Source organism: Eretmochelys imbricata, chromosome 2, assembly GCF_965152235.1.
Source record: "Eretmochelys imbricata isolate rEreImb1 chromosome 2, rEreImb1.hap1, whole genome shotgun sequence".
Taxonomy (NCBI): Eukaryota; Metazoa; Chordata; order Testudines; family Cheloniidae; genus Eretmochelys; species Eretmochelys imbricata.
In genome coordinates, this window is record NC_135573.1 from 185,916,776 (window position 1) to 185,936,724 (window position 19,949).

At 43.5% G+C, this 19,949-nt stretch overlaps 1 protein-coding gene across 5 annotated transcripts in view; it reads right to left on the minus strand.

Annotated features, from left to right (window-relative positions):
- The window catches only part of FBXL2 (F-box and leucine rich repeat protein 2), a 123,908-nt gene that overhangs the window by 79,328 nt on the left and 24,631 nt on the right, over positions 1-19,949 (minus strand). For all 5 annotated transcript variants that reach the window (XR_013345301.1, XM_077811105.1, XM_077811106.1 and 2 more), the window contains one exon: positions 16,851-16,912. Coding sequence is in view for 4 of the 5 variants with exons in the window: in XM_077811105.1 (XP_077667231.1) it covers positions 16,851-16,912 (62 nt within the window). In the remaining variant the exon portion in view is untranslated. The remainder of the gene's footprint in view (positions 1-16,850; positions 16,913-19,949) is intronic.

Below are 19,949 nucleotides of genomic sequence, written 5' to 3' on the forward strand. Positions count from 1 at the left end.
CAGGAACTGGGTTGTCATAGGGGTTTAACTCTCTACTCCTGGGGGGATTTTTGTGTGGGTCTGTACTGTTACAGACATACTTGGTGACAGGTATTTTGAAATAAATTACCAAAATAATTGAAACTGGTGTGATTATGTAGTGTTGTTTTGACAAATAAAACTTGCAGAATTTTGCAGTATTTTAAAATACAGAATGTTTTATTTTGTGGCACAGAATGCCCCCAGAAGTAGAAAGTTCATCACTGGCTAGGTAAGTGGTGTAGGGTGCAGGACTTTGGTTTTGTGGAACATTGATCTACCTACTATGGAAAGAGAAGGCTGTATGGCTGTCACCTCAGTAGAAGGGGGACCAATCTCCTTGGGGAGAGGCTGGCCAGAGTAGTTAGGAGTGGGTTAAACTAATAGCAACAGAAGAGGGTAAAAAAAAAGGAAAGATATGAGCACTCAGCACAAAACAGATCTTGAGAACAAAATTTAAAAAAGGACATGAAGAGAAGAAATTCCTGAATTGCCTATATGCTAATACTATGAACATGGATAACAAACAGAAGGAATGGGAATTGCTCATTCATGAGCATAAATTTGATCTAGCTGGTATTACTGAAACCAGGTGGGGTGATTCACACAACTGAAAAGTTAAAATCAATGGTTATAACCTATTTAGAAAGGACCAAGTGGGCAAAAGAGGAGGAGAAGTTGCACTCTACATCAAAAATGGCCTTACTTGTTTGCGAGTCACAGATAACTCAGAAGAAAATCATCTTGAATGCTTACGGATCCATGACCTAACAAATAAACCAGAAGAAGGGGTACTAGTTGGTGTCTACTACAGACCATCAAATCACATTTGGAAACAAGATGAACACTTCCTATCTACAATGTGTACAAAAAAATCTGAGATCATGTGGAACTTCAATTTGAGTGACATATGCTGGAGGTCTCATGCTGCCAGTACTAAAACACCCTTGGAATTTCTAAACATGATAGATGATAATTTCCTAACTCAAAAAGAGTTGCCTTCCCAACTCAAAGTGTTGCAGCCGACACAGGGGAATTCTACATTAGACCTTGTCCTAACACACGAAGAGGAATTGATCATAGAACTAAAACTGAATGGTGGCTTAGGTACAAGTGATCATAACTTGATCACACTTATAACATGCAAGCAGAATAAAGTCCAGACCAGTAACATACATACTCGGTGCTTTAACAGGGCCAATTTCACAAAGCTGAAAACAATTATGAGCCAAATCAGCTGGGAGGAAGAATTCAATCAGAAAAATGTGAATAATAATTGGGAATCATTAAGAACACCTTACAAGACGCCCAAAAAGCCACAATTCCACAACTGTGGAAGAAGGATGTGCTGGTTAAAAAAACTACCCTGGTTTATAGGGGAAGTGAAGGTAGTTCTGTGTGTGTGTGTGTGTGTGTGTGCGTGCACACACAAATGGAAGAAATAGAAAGCTGATAGTAGTGAACATAAATCAGAAGTTAGGAATTGTAGAAAATGTATAATGGAAGCCAACGGACACAAGTAGAAATTTATGGCCAGCAGAATTAAGGACAATAAAGAATTTTAAAATATATTAAGAGTGAAAAGCCTCCTGATAATGGTATTGGTCCATTGCTCGATAGAAATGGTAGAATCATCAATAATAATGCAGAAAAGGCAGAGGTATTCAATAAATACAATATTTCTGTTCCATATTTAGGGAAAAACAGATGATGCAGTCTCACTATATGGTGAAAACTCTCTTTCCATTCCACTAGTATCTCTAGAGGATGTTAAACAGAAACTACTAAAGTTAGACTTTTTAAAATCAGCAGGCCCAGATAACTTGCATTCAAGAATTTTAAAGGAGCTGGCTGAGGAACACGCTGGACAGCTAATGTTGATTATCAGTAAGTCTTGGGAGCACTGGGGAAGTTCCAGAAGTCTGAAAGAAAGCTATTGTTGTGTCAATTTTCTAAAAGGGTAAACAGGATGACCCGGCTAATTTTAAGTCTGTCAGCCTTACATTGATCCCAGGCAAGATAATAGAGTGGCTGATATGACACTCAATTAATAATGAACTAAAGAAGGCTAGTGTAATTTATGCAAATCAACATGGGTTTATGTTAAATAGAGCCTGTCAAACTAACTTCATATCTTTTTTAGACAAGCTTACAAGTTTGGTTGATAAAGGTAAAAGTAATGATGTAATATACTTAGACTTCTGTAAGGTGTTTGACTTGGTGATGTGATATTTTGATTAAAAACTAGAATGATACAAAATTAACACAGCACACATTAAATAGGTTAAAAACTGGATAACTGATAGGTTTCAAAACGTAACTGTAAATGGGGGATCGTCATCAAGCACGTCTATTTTCAGTGGGGTCTCACAGGGATCTGTTCTTGGCTATCTAAACATCTATCTTGGCTATCTATACTATCTAAACATTTTTATTAATGGCCTGAAAGAAAACAAAATCACAGATAAAGTTTGCACATGACACATTAATTGGGGGAGAAGTAAATAATGTAGAGGACAGATCAGTGATTCAGAGAAATCTAGACTGCTTGGTAAACGGAGTGCAAGCAAACTGTGTGTGTTTTATATGGCTAAATGGAAATATATATATCTAGGAACAAAGAATGTAGGCCATACTTACAGGATAGAGGACTCTATCCTTGGAAGCTGTGACTCTGAAAAAGATTTGAGGGTTGTGGGGGATAATCAGCAGAATATGAGCTCCTAGTGTGATGCTATGGCCAAAAGAGCTAATGCAATTTTAGGATGCATAAACAGAAATCTCCAGTAGAAGTAGAGAGGTTATTTTATCTCTGTACTTGGCACTACTGTGACTGCTGCTGGAACACTGTGTCTGGTTCCGCTGTCCACAACTTAAGAAGGATGTTGATACCTTGAACAGTGTTCAGAGGAGAGCCACGAGAATTATTAAAGGATTAGAAAATATGCCTTACAGTGTGATTTAAGGTGGTCAATCTATAATAAGGACAAAATTCAGCGGCGACTTTGATCACAGTCTGTAAGTACGCACATGGGGAACAAATATTTAACAATGGGCTCTTCAGTCTAACAGAGAAAGGTATAATGTGATCAATGACTGGAAGCTGAAGCTAGATATATTCAAACTGGAAATAAGGCATAAATTTTTAATCGTGAGCGTAATTAACCAATGGAACAATCTACCAACAGTTTTGGTGGATTCTTCATCACTGACAATATTTAAATCAAGATTGGATGTTTTACTAAAAGATTTGCTCTAGGAATTATTTTGGGGAAGCTCTATGGCCTGTGTTATAAAGAAGGTCAGACTAGACAATCACAGTGGTCCCTTCTGGCCTTAGAATCTATGTGTATCCAGAACCAATTACTTCAAAAGGTATTCTCTCCTGTATACATATGTCTATACCAGGGTCGGCAACCTTTCAGAAGTAGCGTGTAGAGTCTTCATTTATTCACTTTAATTTAAGGTTTTGCGTGCTATTAATACATTTTAACGTTTTTTAGGTCTCTCTCTATAAGTCTATATATTATATACCTAAACTATTGTCGTATGTAAAGTAAAAGAGGTTTTCAAAATGTTTAAGAAGCTTCATTTAAAATTAAATTGAAATGATGATCTTATGCCGCCGGCCCGCTGAGCCCGCTGCTGGCCTGTGGTTCCGTTCACCTAGGCCGGCAGCAGGCTGAGCGGGGTTGGCGGCCAGGACCCCAGACCAGCAAGGGGCCCGCAGCCAGAACCCCAGAGTGGCAGCGGGCTGAGTGGGGCCGGCGGCTGAGACTCCAGACCAGCAGTGCGCTGAGCGGCTCAGCCTGCTGCCGGTCTGGGGTTCCATCCGCCGGCTCCTGCCAGCCAGGATCCCGGCTGCCGGCTTGGCTCAGCCTGCTGCCGGTCTGGGATCCCGGCCCTGCCCACATAGAGTGGGTACCTACCTTCTCCCTGGTTCTAGCCCATTCTCTTCCTTTCTCTCTACACTGACCTGAGGGTGGGAGTGCACTAAGCACAGGGCTGGGGGTGAAGGAGCAGGCTGGGGGTTGGGGTGTAGGGTCTGGCCAGGAGCTAGAATGAGGGAGGGGGCTCAGGGTTAGGGAAGGAGGTTTGGGGGTGGAGTGCTTACCTGGGCAGCTCCCATTTGGTGCGAGAGGTGCAGGTGGGAATGTGGGGGGGGGGGGTGGAGGGGAGGGTGCAGGAGCTCCCGTTTGGTGCTCAGGGTGGGGGTGGGAATGTGGGAGGTGCAAGAGTCAGGACATGGAGTGTGGGGGGGCTGGGTATGTGAGGGGGGTGCAGGAGTCAGGGCAACGGGTGGGGGGGCTGGGTATGTGTGGGAGGTGCTGGAGTCAGGGCTTGGGTCCTGGGGTGTGGGTGCAGGGGTCAGGGCAGAGCCCTGAGTGGCTCATGGCAGGGGTCTGGAAGGGATATGCCCTGATTCCACCCCCCTTCCCCTAGGCCCCGTCCCTACCTCTTCTCTGCCTCCTCCCCGGAGCAGTGAGCATGCTGCGGCTCCGCTTCTCCCCCTCCCGCACAAGGGCCATCAGCTGATCGGTGGCAGGGAGGGAGAAGAAGAGGGGCAGGAACCCAGCATGCTGGGAGAAGAGGCAGGGGAGGGGGAGCTTGCCTGACTTGCAGCAGCAGCAGCCGGCAAGACCAAGCTTCTTCACCCTGCTCGGGGGTGGGGGGAGGCAGAGAAGAGTGGGCCGGGGCAGAAAGATTTTTAATGGCACAATGCCTGCTGGGGTCCCGGCCTGGGTTCGGCAGCGGGCTGAGCGGGGCTGGTGGCTAAGACTCGGCAGGCAGCAGCGTGCCATTAAAAATCGGCTCGCGTGCCGTCTTTGGCACATGTGCCATAGGTTGCCGACCCCTGGTTTATACTCTTTCAAAAAGGCCTTTCAAAGCAAGTCCATTGTTTGTTTCTGGGGCAGTGTGTTTTCAGTCTTATTACAATGTCAGCACTTCAAACAATATAAACTTTTTTTCCCAAAAAACCTTTGTCACCTCTCTTTTCTTGCCAAAATTGTAAGTAATAGACATGCTTCCTTTTTCAATCATATACTGTTATATTCATTGTATTAAATACACATCACATTTTAAAAATATTTTCAAAAACAGTTTCACAAGACTACTATAACTATATTATTTGAAGGGGTTAATTTCTAATGCTTTAATTAAAATTTTAGCTTAAGACTAAAAAAACCTTTCATTTTTCCAGCAAGTCAAAGTTACTATTACCAACAGAAAAATATCTCCTGTAATTAACAATTCAGATGTCTTTAATTCCTTCTTGAGTATTAGCAGTTGAAGGTTGTGCCATCTCAATAGAAAAGTAGTTGCGTCTAGATTTACAATAACATCTTGGATTTGACTTATAACTTCTGCCATTATACTTTGGGGTTAAGAAACCTATTTCTCAGATGTGCCCCTATATTAGAGTAACTGATAAACTGAATAATCAAATAATGTTTTACCATACATACAGAGAAAAAGAAAAAGAAACAGCACTAACTACAGTTGTATGAAGATACTTTTTAAATTAGATATTAAGTACCTCTCCGATATTCTTACTCAATTATGAAATTAAATATTCATTCAACCTTTCACTTTTCCTAATATATATGTAGCTGACCAGGCCATGGACAGTCAGGCATGGTGGTGGCAGCAAGAGTTCTGCCTACCGGTTAAGAGCTAGAGCCAAGGTAGGCAGAGTCCAGGAAATAAGCCAAGGATCAGTACCAAAAAGAGACAGAAGCCACATGCCAGAGCCAGAGGGTAAACCAGAGTCCTAAGCCAGAGGCAGAGCCAGGGACAAGGCCAGCTCCAAGCACCCGCGAACCAAGCAGGTGCCTGGGGCGGCAAATGTAAAGGGGCGGCAGGACGTTGGGCTCTGGGGCAGCAATCCGCCCTCGGCGGCAGCGAGAATTCGGCATCCACTCCGTCACAGCACGTTTCACGCTCGGTGGCAATTCGGCGGCAGGGACACAACTCTTCTTCGGTCGCCGGCAGCAATTCAGCGGCCACACCATCACTCCGGCTCTGTGTTCGGCAGCAAGGTTTTTTGTTTTCTTTTTTTGTCACTTGGGGCGGCAAAAACGCTGGAGCCGGCCCTGGCCAGGGATCAATACCAGAGAGACAAAAGCTGAATGCCAGAATTAGAGGGTAAGAATCGTAAGCCAGAAGCAGAGCTGGGGATTGAAGCCAGAAGTCTGAGGCCAGAGGGGAGCAGGGACAGGAAGCAGGCTGGAGCAGGCGCTGGAATAAGGAGTGGAACAAAGCAGGCGCAGGGACTAAAATAAGCAGGAGCAGGGACCGAACAAGGGCAAGAACAGCTGTGGGCCTGGTATGTGTTCAGCAGCTGCTGGTCTGCTGTGGGGGCTAGGCTTCTAAACAGGGCTGATAAACCAGCAACTAATCGGGGTTAAGGCCACTGTCAGGTCCAAAGCAGCAAAGGGCTCACTAACTGCGCTGCTAGACAATCAGTCAGGGAGCAGGCCAGCAGCTGGCCCTAGCTGGTCTGGTCCCCAACAATACAATAGCACAAGGAAAAGAATGTCCCTGGCCAAGTGGCAAACTAACAACACAACAGCTGACAAATGTGGTAATTTTTCTTTTGGCTTGGACAATGGCATTAAGCAGCAATTAACAATTATAAAAGCAACTTGTTTTCTTTGCAGAATAAGTCTACCCAAATATCGGTTTAAGATCATAATGTCATTAAACAAGAAAAGGTACACAAAGTAGACCACTCTCCACATAGATCAGCCTCCTTCCCACCTGGAATTGAAACAATGATATCCCTTGTCACGGTTCCTTCCCCACTCTGAACTCCAGGGTACAGATGTGGGTACCTGTATGAAAGACCCCTAAGCTTATTCTTACCAGCTTAGGTTAAAATTTCCCCAAGGCACAGATTTCTTTCTTGCCTTGGGAACCAGCTTAGGTTAAAAACCTGATACGCTGCCAACACCAAGAGATTTAAACAAAGAACAGGGAAAGAGACCACTTGGAGACGTCTTCCCCCAAAATATCCCCCTCTCCCCCAAGCCCTACACCCCCTTTCCTGGGGAAGGCTTGATAATAATATCCTCACCAATTGCTTCAGGTGAACACAGACCCAAACCCTTGGATCTTAAGAACAATGAAAAATCAAGCAGGTTCTTAAAAGACTAATTTTATTTAAAGAAAAGAATCACCTCTGTAAAATCAGGATGGTAAATACTTTACAGGGTAATCAGATTCAAAACATAGAGAATTCCTCTAGGCAAAACCTTAAGTTACAAAAAGACACAAAAACAGGAATATACACTCCCTCCAGCACAGCGAATTTTACAAGCCAAAAAATGAAAGAAAATCTAATGCATTTTCTAGCTAGATTACTTACTAACTTTACAGGAGTTGGAAGGCTTGCATCCTTGATCTGTTCCCAGCAAAGGTATCACACAGACAGACAAAACCCTTTGTCCCCCCTCTAGATTTGAAAGTATCTTGTCCCCTCATTGGTCATTTTGGGTCAGGTGCCAGCGAGGTTACCTTAGCTTCTTAACCCTTTACAGGTGAAAGGAAAGGATTTTATAGCACTGTATACAGAAAGGTGGTTACCTTTCCCGTTATATTTATGACATCCCTCCATACAAAGAATGTCTTCTTGGAGACACCCATTCCCTCCACATGTCTTCTTGTTGCCCTGCCCAATCCTCTGTGTCTGCATCCAATGACTTGAAGAGGTCTGTTTGGTTTCCACCTCAGACAGACCTTCCCCCCTCTCAGTAAGGCTGAACTTTTCTGTTATTTACAATAAAGTGTGCTAGGTACTTTGTAAATCAAATATAAAGACAGTCCTTACCCTGAAAAGATTACAGTCTAATTTCAGATGCGACACAAGTGAGGGGAGCATGGTAATGAAGCACAACATATCCGGTAAGAAGATCGCTTGGTTACTCTGTCGTAGCTGAACATCTTAGAAGCTATTTTTTTAACTGGCACCTGCTTCTCCTAAATACTATGTTAGAAGTGGAGTTTTAGGTGAAATTTTCATGAGGAGAGGGAGATAAGTAGTTTCATGAAACAAGCTAAGTTTAAAGAAAAAAGAATTCAATATGAATAAAAACAAGATTTTGATTGTCTTCTGTTTATACAGTCCAAATATATCAATATTGTAAGAAAATACAATAGCTTTTATTTTTAAACATTACTTTTTTTTGTACATGTGGAAAATAGAGAACGGTCAATATCATATTGTTATAAATAACTATAAATGGGAGAATAACTAATTTTGTTATGACAACTAGCAATAGAGCATTTGATATCACTTTACTTTCAGCAGTACTTACTGTCTAATTCCTAAACAGTGAGCAAAGTCTTTCTACTAAGATTGAATTACTCCTTAATTAAAGGAGGTGATATAGAATTAATTTAGTGAAAAATAATGAGGATGTTAATTATAGTCTGTAGAGCAATTTGGAGTCTCTCATGGTGTAGTAATACCGAAAAACAATAAAAAAATTTAACACTACACACAGACACAACCTGTGCCTTTGGTTTTTCAGACTGTGTATATTTTGGAGAACGTTAGTTATCTTAACTGAACTTTCTGAATGCTGTTGGTTGATGCCAATATTAATTACACTATTTTTGGTTCATAAATTTATAAGACTTCAAATAAATGCTTATTCTTGGTTAAACAGATAATTATATACATTTTAGAAGGTATGATCTTTACCAGATCATCAAAACAGTTCTTTAAGAACAGTATATGTTGGCCATGTTAGTAGTTGACACACCCCATAGAAAAAAAAATTAAACCCTATAAATAAGACACACTTCTTTATACCCAACAGTCAAAATCTGTTTTCGAAATCGGAAATTCTCAGATTGACATGGGAGACCATTTTCTGTAGTTTCACTGGCATTATATAATTTTGGGAAGTGGAACAGAAGATTAATGACCTTAAAATCAAAAAGGAATCCTACAATATGTGGATACTTGGATAAATTGCTAAAGATAAGTATAAAAGAATAGTGCAAGCATGTAAGGCTAAAATCAGGAAGGTTAAGGCACAAAATGAACTATGCCTAACAAGGGACATAGAAGGCAATAAGAAGAGTTTCTATATATACACATTAGCAACCAGAGAAAGCCAAAGGAAAGTGTACATCCACTCCTAAGCAGAGAAGGAGAGCTAACAATAGATGACACCAAAAAGGCAGAGGTGTTTAATGCCTATTTTGCTTCAATCTTCACTAAAAAGAGTAATGATGACCAGATACTCGACAATTAGTATTAACAACAAGGGGGAAGGAACACAAGACAGAATAGGGGAAAACAGGTTAAAAATATTTAGATAAGTTAGATGTATTCAATTTGGCAGACAAAATTCACCCCAGAGTACTTAAGGAACTAGCTGAAGCAATCTTGGAAATATTTTTGAAATTACCTTCAAAAACTCATGAAAGATGGGTGAGGTCCCAGTGGATTGGAGAAGGGCAAATATACTACCTACCTTTAAAACAGAGAACACACACAACCTGGGAAGTTTAATATCTGGAAAGATACCGGAACAAATTATTGAGCAATCAATTTGTAAGCACCTACAGGATGATACATTATAAGCAGTAGTCCACACAGATTTGCGAAGAACAAATCATGCCAAACCAACCTAATTTTCTCTTTGACAGGGTTACTGGCCTAGTGGATGGGGGGGAAGTTGTAGATGTGAGACATCTTGATTTTACTAAGGCTTTCAACACAGTCTAACAGGACATTCTCATCAGCAAACTAGGTAAATGTGGTTTAGATGAAAATACTATAAGATGCATGCATAACTGATTGAAAGCCCATACTCAAAGAGTAGTTATCAATGATTTGCTGTCAAACTGGTAGGAGTTTCTTGCAGGGTCCCACAGGTGTCTGTTGTGGGTCTGTTACTATTTGATATTGTCATTAGTGACTTAGAAAATATACTTATAAAATTTGTGGATGACACCAAACCAGGAGGGTTGCTAGTACACTGGAGGACAAGAATAAGCTTGCTGTGCCACTGAAGTTGCCGACATCTCTTTCCCTGTCTCCCTTCGATTTCAGCACCGGAAATCTGGTCTTCTCTTATTGCTTGTGGTACTTCTGCTTAGGAACCGGGGACGGTGATCAGCACGGAGAGTCCTGGGTCACTGGAGGAGCACTCCACACCGAAGCTGAGGTACTTAGTGTTCAGTCCAAGCGCGGCTCCGAAGCCGGTCTTAAGGCTGCATCCATGTGGAGGACCTTCAGTCAGGCTTCTTGGTCATTTTTGGTCTGGAACCTGAAGTCCCAGCAGATTTGGCAGTGGTCTTTCCTATGAGCTTTCCCCCAGGCACTTGAGACAGTTCGAGTGAGGGTCGCTCAAAGGCACAGGCTTACCACAAGCAGTGCAGGGCCTGAAACCCGGCAACCAAGGCATGCCCCAGCACCGGAAAGGCAGACAAGCCTGCAAGTTAAGTGCGGAGGCGTCCAAGCTATCTAAAACCTAGAACTACTAAAAACTACTCTAACCACTAACTATAACAACTATTTACATTAAAACTGGTATGAAAAACCACTAGGAGAGAATTGCCTAAGCAATGAAGGATTCCAGCCAACATCACGTGCAATAAGAAAGGACTGAATGGGAACGGGGTCAGGACGGCCCTTCATAGAGGGCACTAGAGCTGACCCGAAGAATACAAAAAAATTTCTGTCAACTGTGCTCAAGGTGCACACAAACCTATGTGGGTAAAGACATGTGCAAGCACTCAAAGAAGAATGTGGTAGCACTGCCTGGTTAGCAAGCAGCTCCCTCCCCTACTCCTATTTCTTGCCTTGGGCTCACCCTGGTGGGCCTGCCCTGTACCCTTGGTGCTACAAGCCCCAGCCCACAGCCACCTCTCCCCATGGCTCGCCCTGCTCTCTGCACTGCCTGCCAGGCTCCAGAGGAAGCACGCAGCAGGGAGTGGCCAAGAGTCTGCCACTAGTGCCCGTTCCTTCCCCACCCCTCAAACTCAGGAGCACAGCTGTGGACAAAGCTTGAGTCACTTCAGTGGGCACACAGTGCAGGCTGCAGCTCTTTAAAACTGAGATGCTCCTCCAGAGTGCAGCGTGCCAGCAGCAGCTCAGGCCCCGACCACATGTGCTGACTTTCCAAAGTGCCAGGAAGTGCTTGACCCCCAGCTCTGCCACAGGCCCTGCCCCTATTCCACACCTTCTCCCAAGGCCCCACCCTGCACCACTCTGCCTCTTCCTGCCCAGTTCCATCCCCTCCCCTGAGTGCGTCATGCCCTCACTCCTCCCCCATCCCCCCAAACCTCCTGCCTGCACGCCACAAAACAGCTGATCACGGTGAGTGGGAGGCGTGGGTAGAGTGGGGTTGCACTGATCCACAGGGCCTGCAGGCGAGCAGGAGGCACTGGGTGGGGTGGCGGGAGAGCTGATCGGGGGGCTACCCATTTTTTTCCTGTGGGTGCTCCAGCCCCAGAGCACCCACAGAGTCAGCACCTATGGCTAAAGCAGCTCAAGCTCCAGGCCAGGTTCAGCTCCAGCTGCAAGAGCAGAGGCTCCCACCCCTTGCCGCCTCAGCAGCTCGGTCTGTGCCAGCTTCTTTCCCGGGCTTGGAGTGACCTGTGCAAGCTTGTTCCCCTCCGGGCCGAAGGGGGGCGGGGGGTGGAAACAGTGCCCACAGATTACAGGAAAGTGGTGCAGACCACAGTGCTGCTCCTGCTCTCCCTGCTCAGGCTGCCTTGGGCTGGCAGTGGGGGCTCAGCGAGTCCTGCTAGAAGGTGGCAGAGGAACTGCCGCCCCTGTGTCACTGTGAGTAGGACAGGATGCTCCTCAGAGCAGACTGCGTGGACTGGGGGCTCACAGGCAGCTGGTTTTAGCCCCCGAGGCTGACAGTGCACCTGGAGAGACTGCAGGCGACAGGCTCAGAGCCAGTTTCTTAACAAGAGTGACGTGAAAACCCAGATGTGCCTACCTTTAAGATGCAATAGAGGTACAGTACAGTACCTGGTTGTATTTTTCTCCGCTGCTGCCTGATTGTTTACTTCCAGTTGCTCACTTCCGGTTCCAAATGAGGTGTGTGACTGACCAGTCAGTTTGTAACTCTGGTGTCCATATCTTTGAGGTTCTCCTACTGACCTAGGCTTCAAAGGGAGATTGTGGAATCCCCGTCATTGGAGTTTAAGAACAGCCAAAAACCTGTCCAGAAATGTCCATGCTTACTTTGTCCTGTCTTAGCACAGTGAGCTAGATTATATGACCTCTTGAGGTGCCTTCCAGCACTACATTTGTATGACTGACTGCACATCAAATCAATATCTATACTGTAAAACAGGCAGACTACACACTGGAAATGATTGATTGGTTGTTAGGTGATTAGCTAAGAAAATATTATTTCGGAAGGGAATAGCGGCTGCAAGGAAAAAGGTGCAGGAAAGGAATTTTGATAAGTGGGGTGTGACCAGGCATTCAACACTTAACGGTATGGGGGCCAGCTCCAGCCCTTGGAAGGGGCGGGGCCTCGGGAAGAAGGGGCGGGACTGGGGGCTAGCTTCCCCCAGCCAGCCCATCCACACTGCCTGGCCCGCACCGCCCGGGGCTCCAACGGCGATTTAAAGGGCCCGGGGCTCTGGCAGCTGCTGCTGTAGCAGCCGCTGGCCCAGAGCTGCAGGCCCTTTTAAATCGCAGCCCCAGGGCAGCTGCTCCTTTTGCCCCCACCCCATCGGCAGCCCAAGGGGGGTGCAAAAGGGTTAACGACATTAAAGCATGGTCCTTTGCTGCCACAGCACTTTAATGTCGCTGCCCCTTTTGTGCCACCCCTGGGGCAGGGCCACTGATTGGGGTGGGGGGGGCACAAAAGGGGCAGCGCTTTAACCAGGACCTTAAAGCCCTGCTGCAGCAGCGCTTTAACATCAGCTGAGTACAGACAGGTACCACCAGCCACTTTTTACCTATACACCGTACCAGCTTACCTTCCCCCCAGGTGTGACAGCAGTGGTCTTGAGGCATCAGGAAAGATACCTGGTACAGTGATGTGTTTGGTTATTGCCATAATAAAGGCAAATATATTTGGAATGCAGAACTGAAAAAAGAAATGGGAAGTCATGAGACTCAGAATCTTACTCTGAAGATACAATTGGCACATGGACTATTCAAAGATCACTGTATCAACTTTATAAATGTTATGTGTATCTTTATGAACGGGCTCATAATTGCATTGCTGGCTCAATGAATAAGCTAAAAATTAGTTTCTGAATGAAATAAAATCACTGGAGTGGTAATTAATGCAAATCCCTTATGCAGGTAACAAATCTGTAGAAGTCTTTTTCCCTGGGAAAATAGCATATACTGGTATGACCCGGTTCAAGAGGTCTCGCAGATAGAGAAACTGAAGCCATATAAAGTTACTGCCCTGACCTAGGGAGAGAAGTCACTCACCACTCTATCCAAGAACTGATAGAAAACTGTACAAGAGACAGGCCCTACAGAACGGGCCTGAAATACATGAATTCTATCAGGGTCTCCATGTGGAAAATGGATGACTGCCTGGTAAGCTAGACCTACATGTAAACTGTTTATTGTTTGTATTACATGATTTCTCTGTAATGTTTTTGTTCTCAACAAACAGTACTTTGCTTAGTGAACAATGGCTAATTACCGGACTGCGGGTGTTAATTAAAGTCAGACCTGCTGAGATAATCATAATGAATTGCAGAAGTCTGCTGCTTAAGTCCCTGGTCTGGAGGGAGAGACTTGTGAGATCCTACCATAAGAAAGATGAGGCCTGAGACTTACGTGGATGCCCTCAAGGAGGGCATGAGAGGGTCAGATGTGCAGGTATCTCAGGAACATGACAAATCTTAAGATGTAAGTATCTGCTAGAAGGAGGACAGGACAAATTATATTTTAACAAGTAGTCCATATACAGTTATGATGCTTTCTTGGGGTGCCTAAGAGAGTCACCTTGTTACCCTCCTGCCTTCAGTGAGACACAGGCTCGCTCATGCTTAAATGTGTGCCAGCATCCTGACACCACCAAACTGCTAGCCATGGACAGAATCTCTTTGGGGCAATGGTAGCCCTCACTTTGCTTTGCAGGTCAGCAATAGGTATACCCCAACCCCCAAACCCCTTTGAAGCATTCCCCTGTGATATCCAACCCATCACTGGCTACTCACAGAAATACCAAGTTTGCTATCCCCAAGAGAATAGTGTACACACCAGCTTGTTTGACTCAACTGAAGATAAGCTCCTATATAATATCACAGCACTGAGCTACATTTACAGTGAAAGCAAATCATAAGTAAGACTCTACTTAACTTGCTATACTGCAGAAATTGTGGATTCCACAATATTAGGCTTCCATAGCAATTCTGACAGTGGGAGCCCCCACTCTCAGCCCCTGGGCGGCCAACAGTGGAAACCTGTGGAAAAGTAATAATGGACTTTACTATCACAAATAATAAGGTCCATTGTTACTTGTCCACAGCTCAGCCTCAATTTTTTTGGCAATCATCCTGCAATTCAAGTAGGGCCCTAATCATAAAGTTTGTCATCAAAGGTTAAGACTTAAGAGATCGTGTGTATAGATAATGGAAACAGAAAGTTACATATAAAACAAAATCAGTGTATACTTTCTCAACATTAAACTTAACAGGCTAACTTTCTGCCTAAAGAAGTTTCTCTCACGTCAGAAGTCTTTCACAGTGCTTTCAAACAGTGCAGGTTGGGATCCGGTTATCATGAATGTGATCGTACTCCCTGATTACTTCCTCAGGTGCAGGATAAAGAGGTGTCTTTTTGCCTTACCCTTACATTTCTCAAAGGCATTGTTTGTCCCCAGAGTTAAGAAGACCCCCCCTCTTCCCTGGTGTGCTGTCTCCAGGAGGACTTCATATTCTCATGTTGACTTTGTATGCTAACAAGGCTTGGCTTCCATGGTGTTGGCTTATGATGTTTAATTTACACGTGAACCAAGGCAGAAAGGTGAATATACATCCTTTGTTTTGCAGAAACCCCTTTGTCAACTCTGCCTTGGATATAGACTTTAAACTGTATTTTCAGTACATACACACAACTCCTTAAATATCATCTGTAAATACATGTCACAATCATTCTGAGGATCAGTATGAGAAACTTTTATTAGAGACTTCACATGACATAATTTATGGATAAATACCATGAAAGCAGTATGCTAGCTATAGTGAATTTGTCAGGCCTGTTAGGAATTGCTGTTACAGAACTTTGAACCTTCTGACAGCTGGCACTAATGGGCCTCTGGGTCACAAGTTTGGAATGCAACAATACAAAATGAAATTGTTGGAAATTTGTTCTCCTATCAAATCTCTGCAATTTCAAGATGTGAAAAATATTTATGACAATAAAAAATGTTGACAAATTGAAAGTTCATATGCAGACGTGAAATATTTTAAAATGTATTAATATAGCACACTGTGAAATGTGCTGTGTGTTAATATAACAGCCAGAGATTTTCTAACAAGTCTGTAGATGCAAGCTACACCACGTTCACTGTGAAGAATTAATTTTTCCCTTAAAGAAAATTCAAGCTTACTTGAAAAAAATTAGTCTAATTTCTTTAAACATAAATTAGTTTCTTTGTTGCCACAAGAATAGCAGTGTTCTAGCCAATGGACACATTTGAAGCATGCATAATATTTTGGGAACAGTCCTTTTAAAACAAGATAGAAAATACAAAGCATTGCAAGCATTCTTCCACTTAAAATTAGGAAGGACGTGAGGACACATTGGTTAACCTATGCCTCTCTTCAATGTATGAAGGCTGTAGTGTGAACTCAGTGCTAGTGACACCGCCACAAAGAATGGCAAAGTATATATTGACAGGTTAGCATAAAGGAAGTGCTGTAATGAGAACTACAACCATGTCAAGCAAACTACTGAGCTGTCTGTTTCAGGCCAGGTTTGGCTTCATACAAAAATGGAATGTCTTCAGATATTTCAGCACTGGATGTTGTCATTATAGGTGGTTAAAGTTTTATTTGAAATAAAGTTCAATTCAGGTGTGAGAGCTGGGACATCCATCAATTCTTTAACCACATATTGTATTTTTTGAGTATACACTGTAGCTAACTCCTGTCCAGAAGAGACAACAACACTCCAGCAAGTCTAAGGCTGGCGGAATTAGCATGAATAAAATCTCAGTCTGCTTGTTCTCTCTTTTCATTCCCAGTCTGCTTAAACTATATGTAGCACACAGCAACAGGAGGTGTCTCATTAAAAGAACTTTTTGAAAGCTTTCATGTTTTCATTTATTTTTAATAACAAAAGAGATTTTATAACAAAAAGCCCAAACAGCCACTGGAATAATTGCATTAAGGACAGAATGTTATTCATATAGAATACGAAGGTAATACTGTGTGACAAGGAAAAGTTTTTAGTCTATTCAATATGCAGTAAACAGAGCAGACAAACAATATCTGCACTTTTGTTAGATCCCCAAAAGTTTGGGTTTTTTTGTTTTTTTTAAGAATCCTGTATCAACCGAAGCTTTCCAAATATAGTCTCTTACTGCTTTATCTGATAATACGACCAGATTACCAATGCATAAATTGGCACTTAACAGTATAATGTAATTACCATATTTTAAAACAGATTTCCAGAGCAAAGCCATATATTTTGCTACATTCTCCATTCAGAATAAAATGTAAGTTCAAGGACTGTCAAAAAATAAAATCAGATGAACTATTTATTTTGAATCATAGACTTACATAAGAACAGTATATTTCATTTCACTAAGCCATACAACTCTAAGCATCACATTCAAATTGTAACTCTTTATGCACAAGTTAACTAGAATTACCTTAACAGAAGTTCTTTGGGTAACTTTTTGTTAATGAGGGCTTCATCATTGTTTGAGAAAACCTGAAAAAAGAAACAAAGTACATTATGAAAAAAACACTAGTTCATTAGGCCAAGAAGAAAATTCATGCATTGTGTCTCTCTTTTTTTTTAACTCAACAAATTCTGCAAGTTTAGGCGACATCACTATACCTAGTATCTAATAGCCTCCTTTTGATACCCATAATTAAGGCTAAGATTTTGTCACAGTTATTTTTAATAAAAAAGTCACAGACAGGTCACAGGCAATAAACAGGTTTCAGAGTAGCAGCCGTGTTAGTCTGTATTCGCAAAAAGAAAAGGAGTACTAGTGGCACCTTAGAGACTAACAAATTTATTTGAGCATAAGCTTTCGTGAGCTACAGCTCACTTCATCGGATGCATTCAGTGGAAAATACAGTGGGGAGATTTATATACATAGAGAACATGAAACAATGGGTGTTACCATACACACTGTAAGGAGAGTGAACACTTAAGGTGAGCTATTACCAGCAGGAGATCGGGGGAGGGCGGAGGAATTGGTGAATCACTGACATCACAGTGTGTCCTCGGATTTCCTTTTTCCTGGTCACTTGTGTTTTCAGCCTGGGTATGGAGACAATGCTATACTCTTGTGGCTGTCCTGTCAGTGGATAACTGTCACTGGTTCACCATGATTCTTTCAGGTGTGTTGTCCCCCTTCAGTAGCCCTCAGAGATGTTTCAATAAGCTTCTATCACAGACTGGACTCCTTCCTAGCTTGGGTCGAATCCTTTCCCCTGGTACAGTTCTTGTTCCAGCTCAGGTGGTAGCTAGGGGATTTCTCATGACTGCAGTTATATATATATTATGCATCCGATGAAGTGAGCTGTAGCTCACGAAAGCTTACGCTCAAATAAATTTGTTAGTCTCTAAGGTGCCACTAGTACTCCTTTTCTTTTTAGGCAATAAACAAAAATTCATGGATGCCCAAGACTTGTCCCTGACTTTTACTAAAAATAACTTTGACAAAATGGAGATGGAAGGGGGTCCAGCACCCACCACTGCTGTGGCTCCAGGGTCCGTGTCCCTCCCCAACCTGCTGGGAGCAGTGGAGTCCCCCCCGGCTGACAGCTCTGTTATACCAATAAAATAAAAACCAGCAGGATCTTATTAAAGGGAAAAAGGCAAAATACCACATTTATTGTGAATACAGAAAGAATCATAGTAAGCAGTTAGTTATAGCATTCCATTCAATCTCATATTTATTCACACATTCATTCATACAAACACACACACACAGGTTCTGCAAGGTTGTTATCATAGTTACCAGCCTTAGAGTTGCTCATACCAAGCCACTGGCCAGGTGGCCTGGACATGAGGAGGGAGCAGGGCCTTGTCAGATGCTCATCTGATGCTCCTGGAAGTTGGTTTGCAGAATCAGACTCCAAAGTTCTCACTTTTTAGAGTCTATTTTTATAGGAATTTCTTCCTATGCCAGTCTATGGGAATTGCTTCATCATGCTGTTGCTGAATCAATCAGCAGATAGCACATCCCTGACGGCTCCGTGCTGCTAGATGTTATCTTGTTCTTTGGTTCTCCCATTCTTGAGGCTGTTGGGTGGATTCCAGTCTGCCCTCCGGGGGTCCTCTGGTTATTTCCACTTGACGCCTTCTTCAGCCGATGGACACTGGATTCTTAGGCTGGCACCTCCCTGATCATTCAGTTATTATCTACACCAAGCATCCATCCACATACATCCTCTATCTCTATTTTAATCACAATTGTTAATACAACAAAAGGGCGGCGAGTCTCTGGGTGCTGTTTCTGTTGTTAGAGTATTGCTTTGAGTCTCTCTCTCTGTGAATTGCTTTGAGAACAGACTCTGTCTTAGAATGTACTAACACAATTAGCAGCTTGCAAGTTTCACACATAGAGGGAGAGAAACAGTACCAAAAACCAAGAGACCTCTTAATTAGTAATACCCTGGAATTTAAACTATGGGGAATCAAACTCATTTGTGATTTTAATACAGAACTTCTTTAATATGATCCAACAGCTCCAGCTCTGCTGCCCCAGGACTGAAGTGGAAAACGTCACATAGGTCTCTGGAAGTCACGGATTCCATGTCTTACAAGACCTCTGTTACATAATCTTAGCCTTACCCATAACACACACACACACTACTAGGTCTGAATAAGGCTGCTACGACTCCTGATTCCATCATGGATTGTTACCCAGATCTCTGAGACCTAGCTAGATAATGCTGCCAGCCCAATTTTGGCACACACAGGCCAGGTAAGCATTGTATGATCCACCACTCTTATAAAAATGAAGAGGAGTATGATTTTTTTCTGTTCTCGCTTGCAGTGTGTACTGGGGCAAACAGCAGATGCAAGTTTATTGAAGCATCCATTCCATTTCTTGTGGCTCTGGAGCAGGGGTGGCCAAACTGTGGCTCAGGAGCCACATGCAGCTCTTCAGAAGTTAATATGCGGCTCCTTGTATACATACCAACTCCAGGGCTAGAGCTACAGGCGCCAACTTTCCAATGTGCCAGGGGGTGCTCACTGCTCAACCCCTGGCTCTGCCACAGGCCTGCCCCCACTCCACCCCTTCCCACCCCCTCCCCTGAGCCTGCCCTCACTCCTCCCCCCCCCCCGCCCCAGAGCCTCCTGCATGCCACAAAACAGCTGATAGGGCGGTGCGGGGAGGGGAAGGCACTGACTGGTGGGGCTGCTGGTGGGTGGGAGACGCTAGGAGAGGGTGGGGAAAGCTGCTGGGGGGCTGCTGACGTATTACTGTGGCTCTTTGGCAACATACATTGGTAAATTCTGGCTCCTTCTCAGGCTCAGGTTAGACACCCCTGCTCTGGAGAAAGACTCTGTGGGTGTACACAGACTAAAACGTCACATGGAAGATTTCCAGTTCTGAGATGCTGTTGGAATTATTATGAATTACTGTCCTTTCAGATGTCAGACTGCACACTGATCACAGTTCCAGTGGGCCAGCCCCTGCTACCCAGCAAATGATGGACTGTAGATTTTACTCTCAGGGCTGAGAGCAACTCCAGCAGGGCTGACCATACACTCACCCTAATCT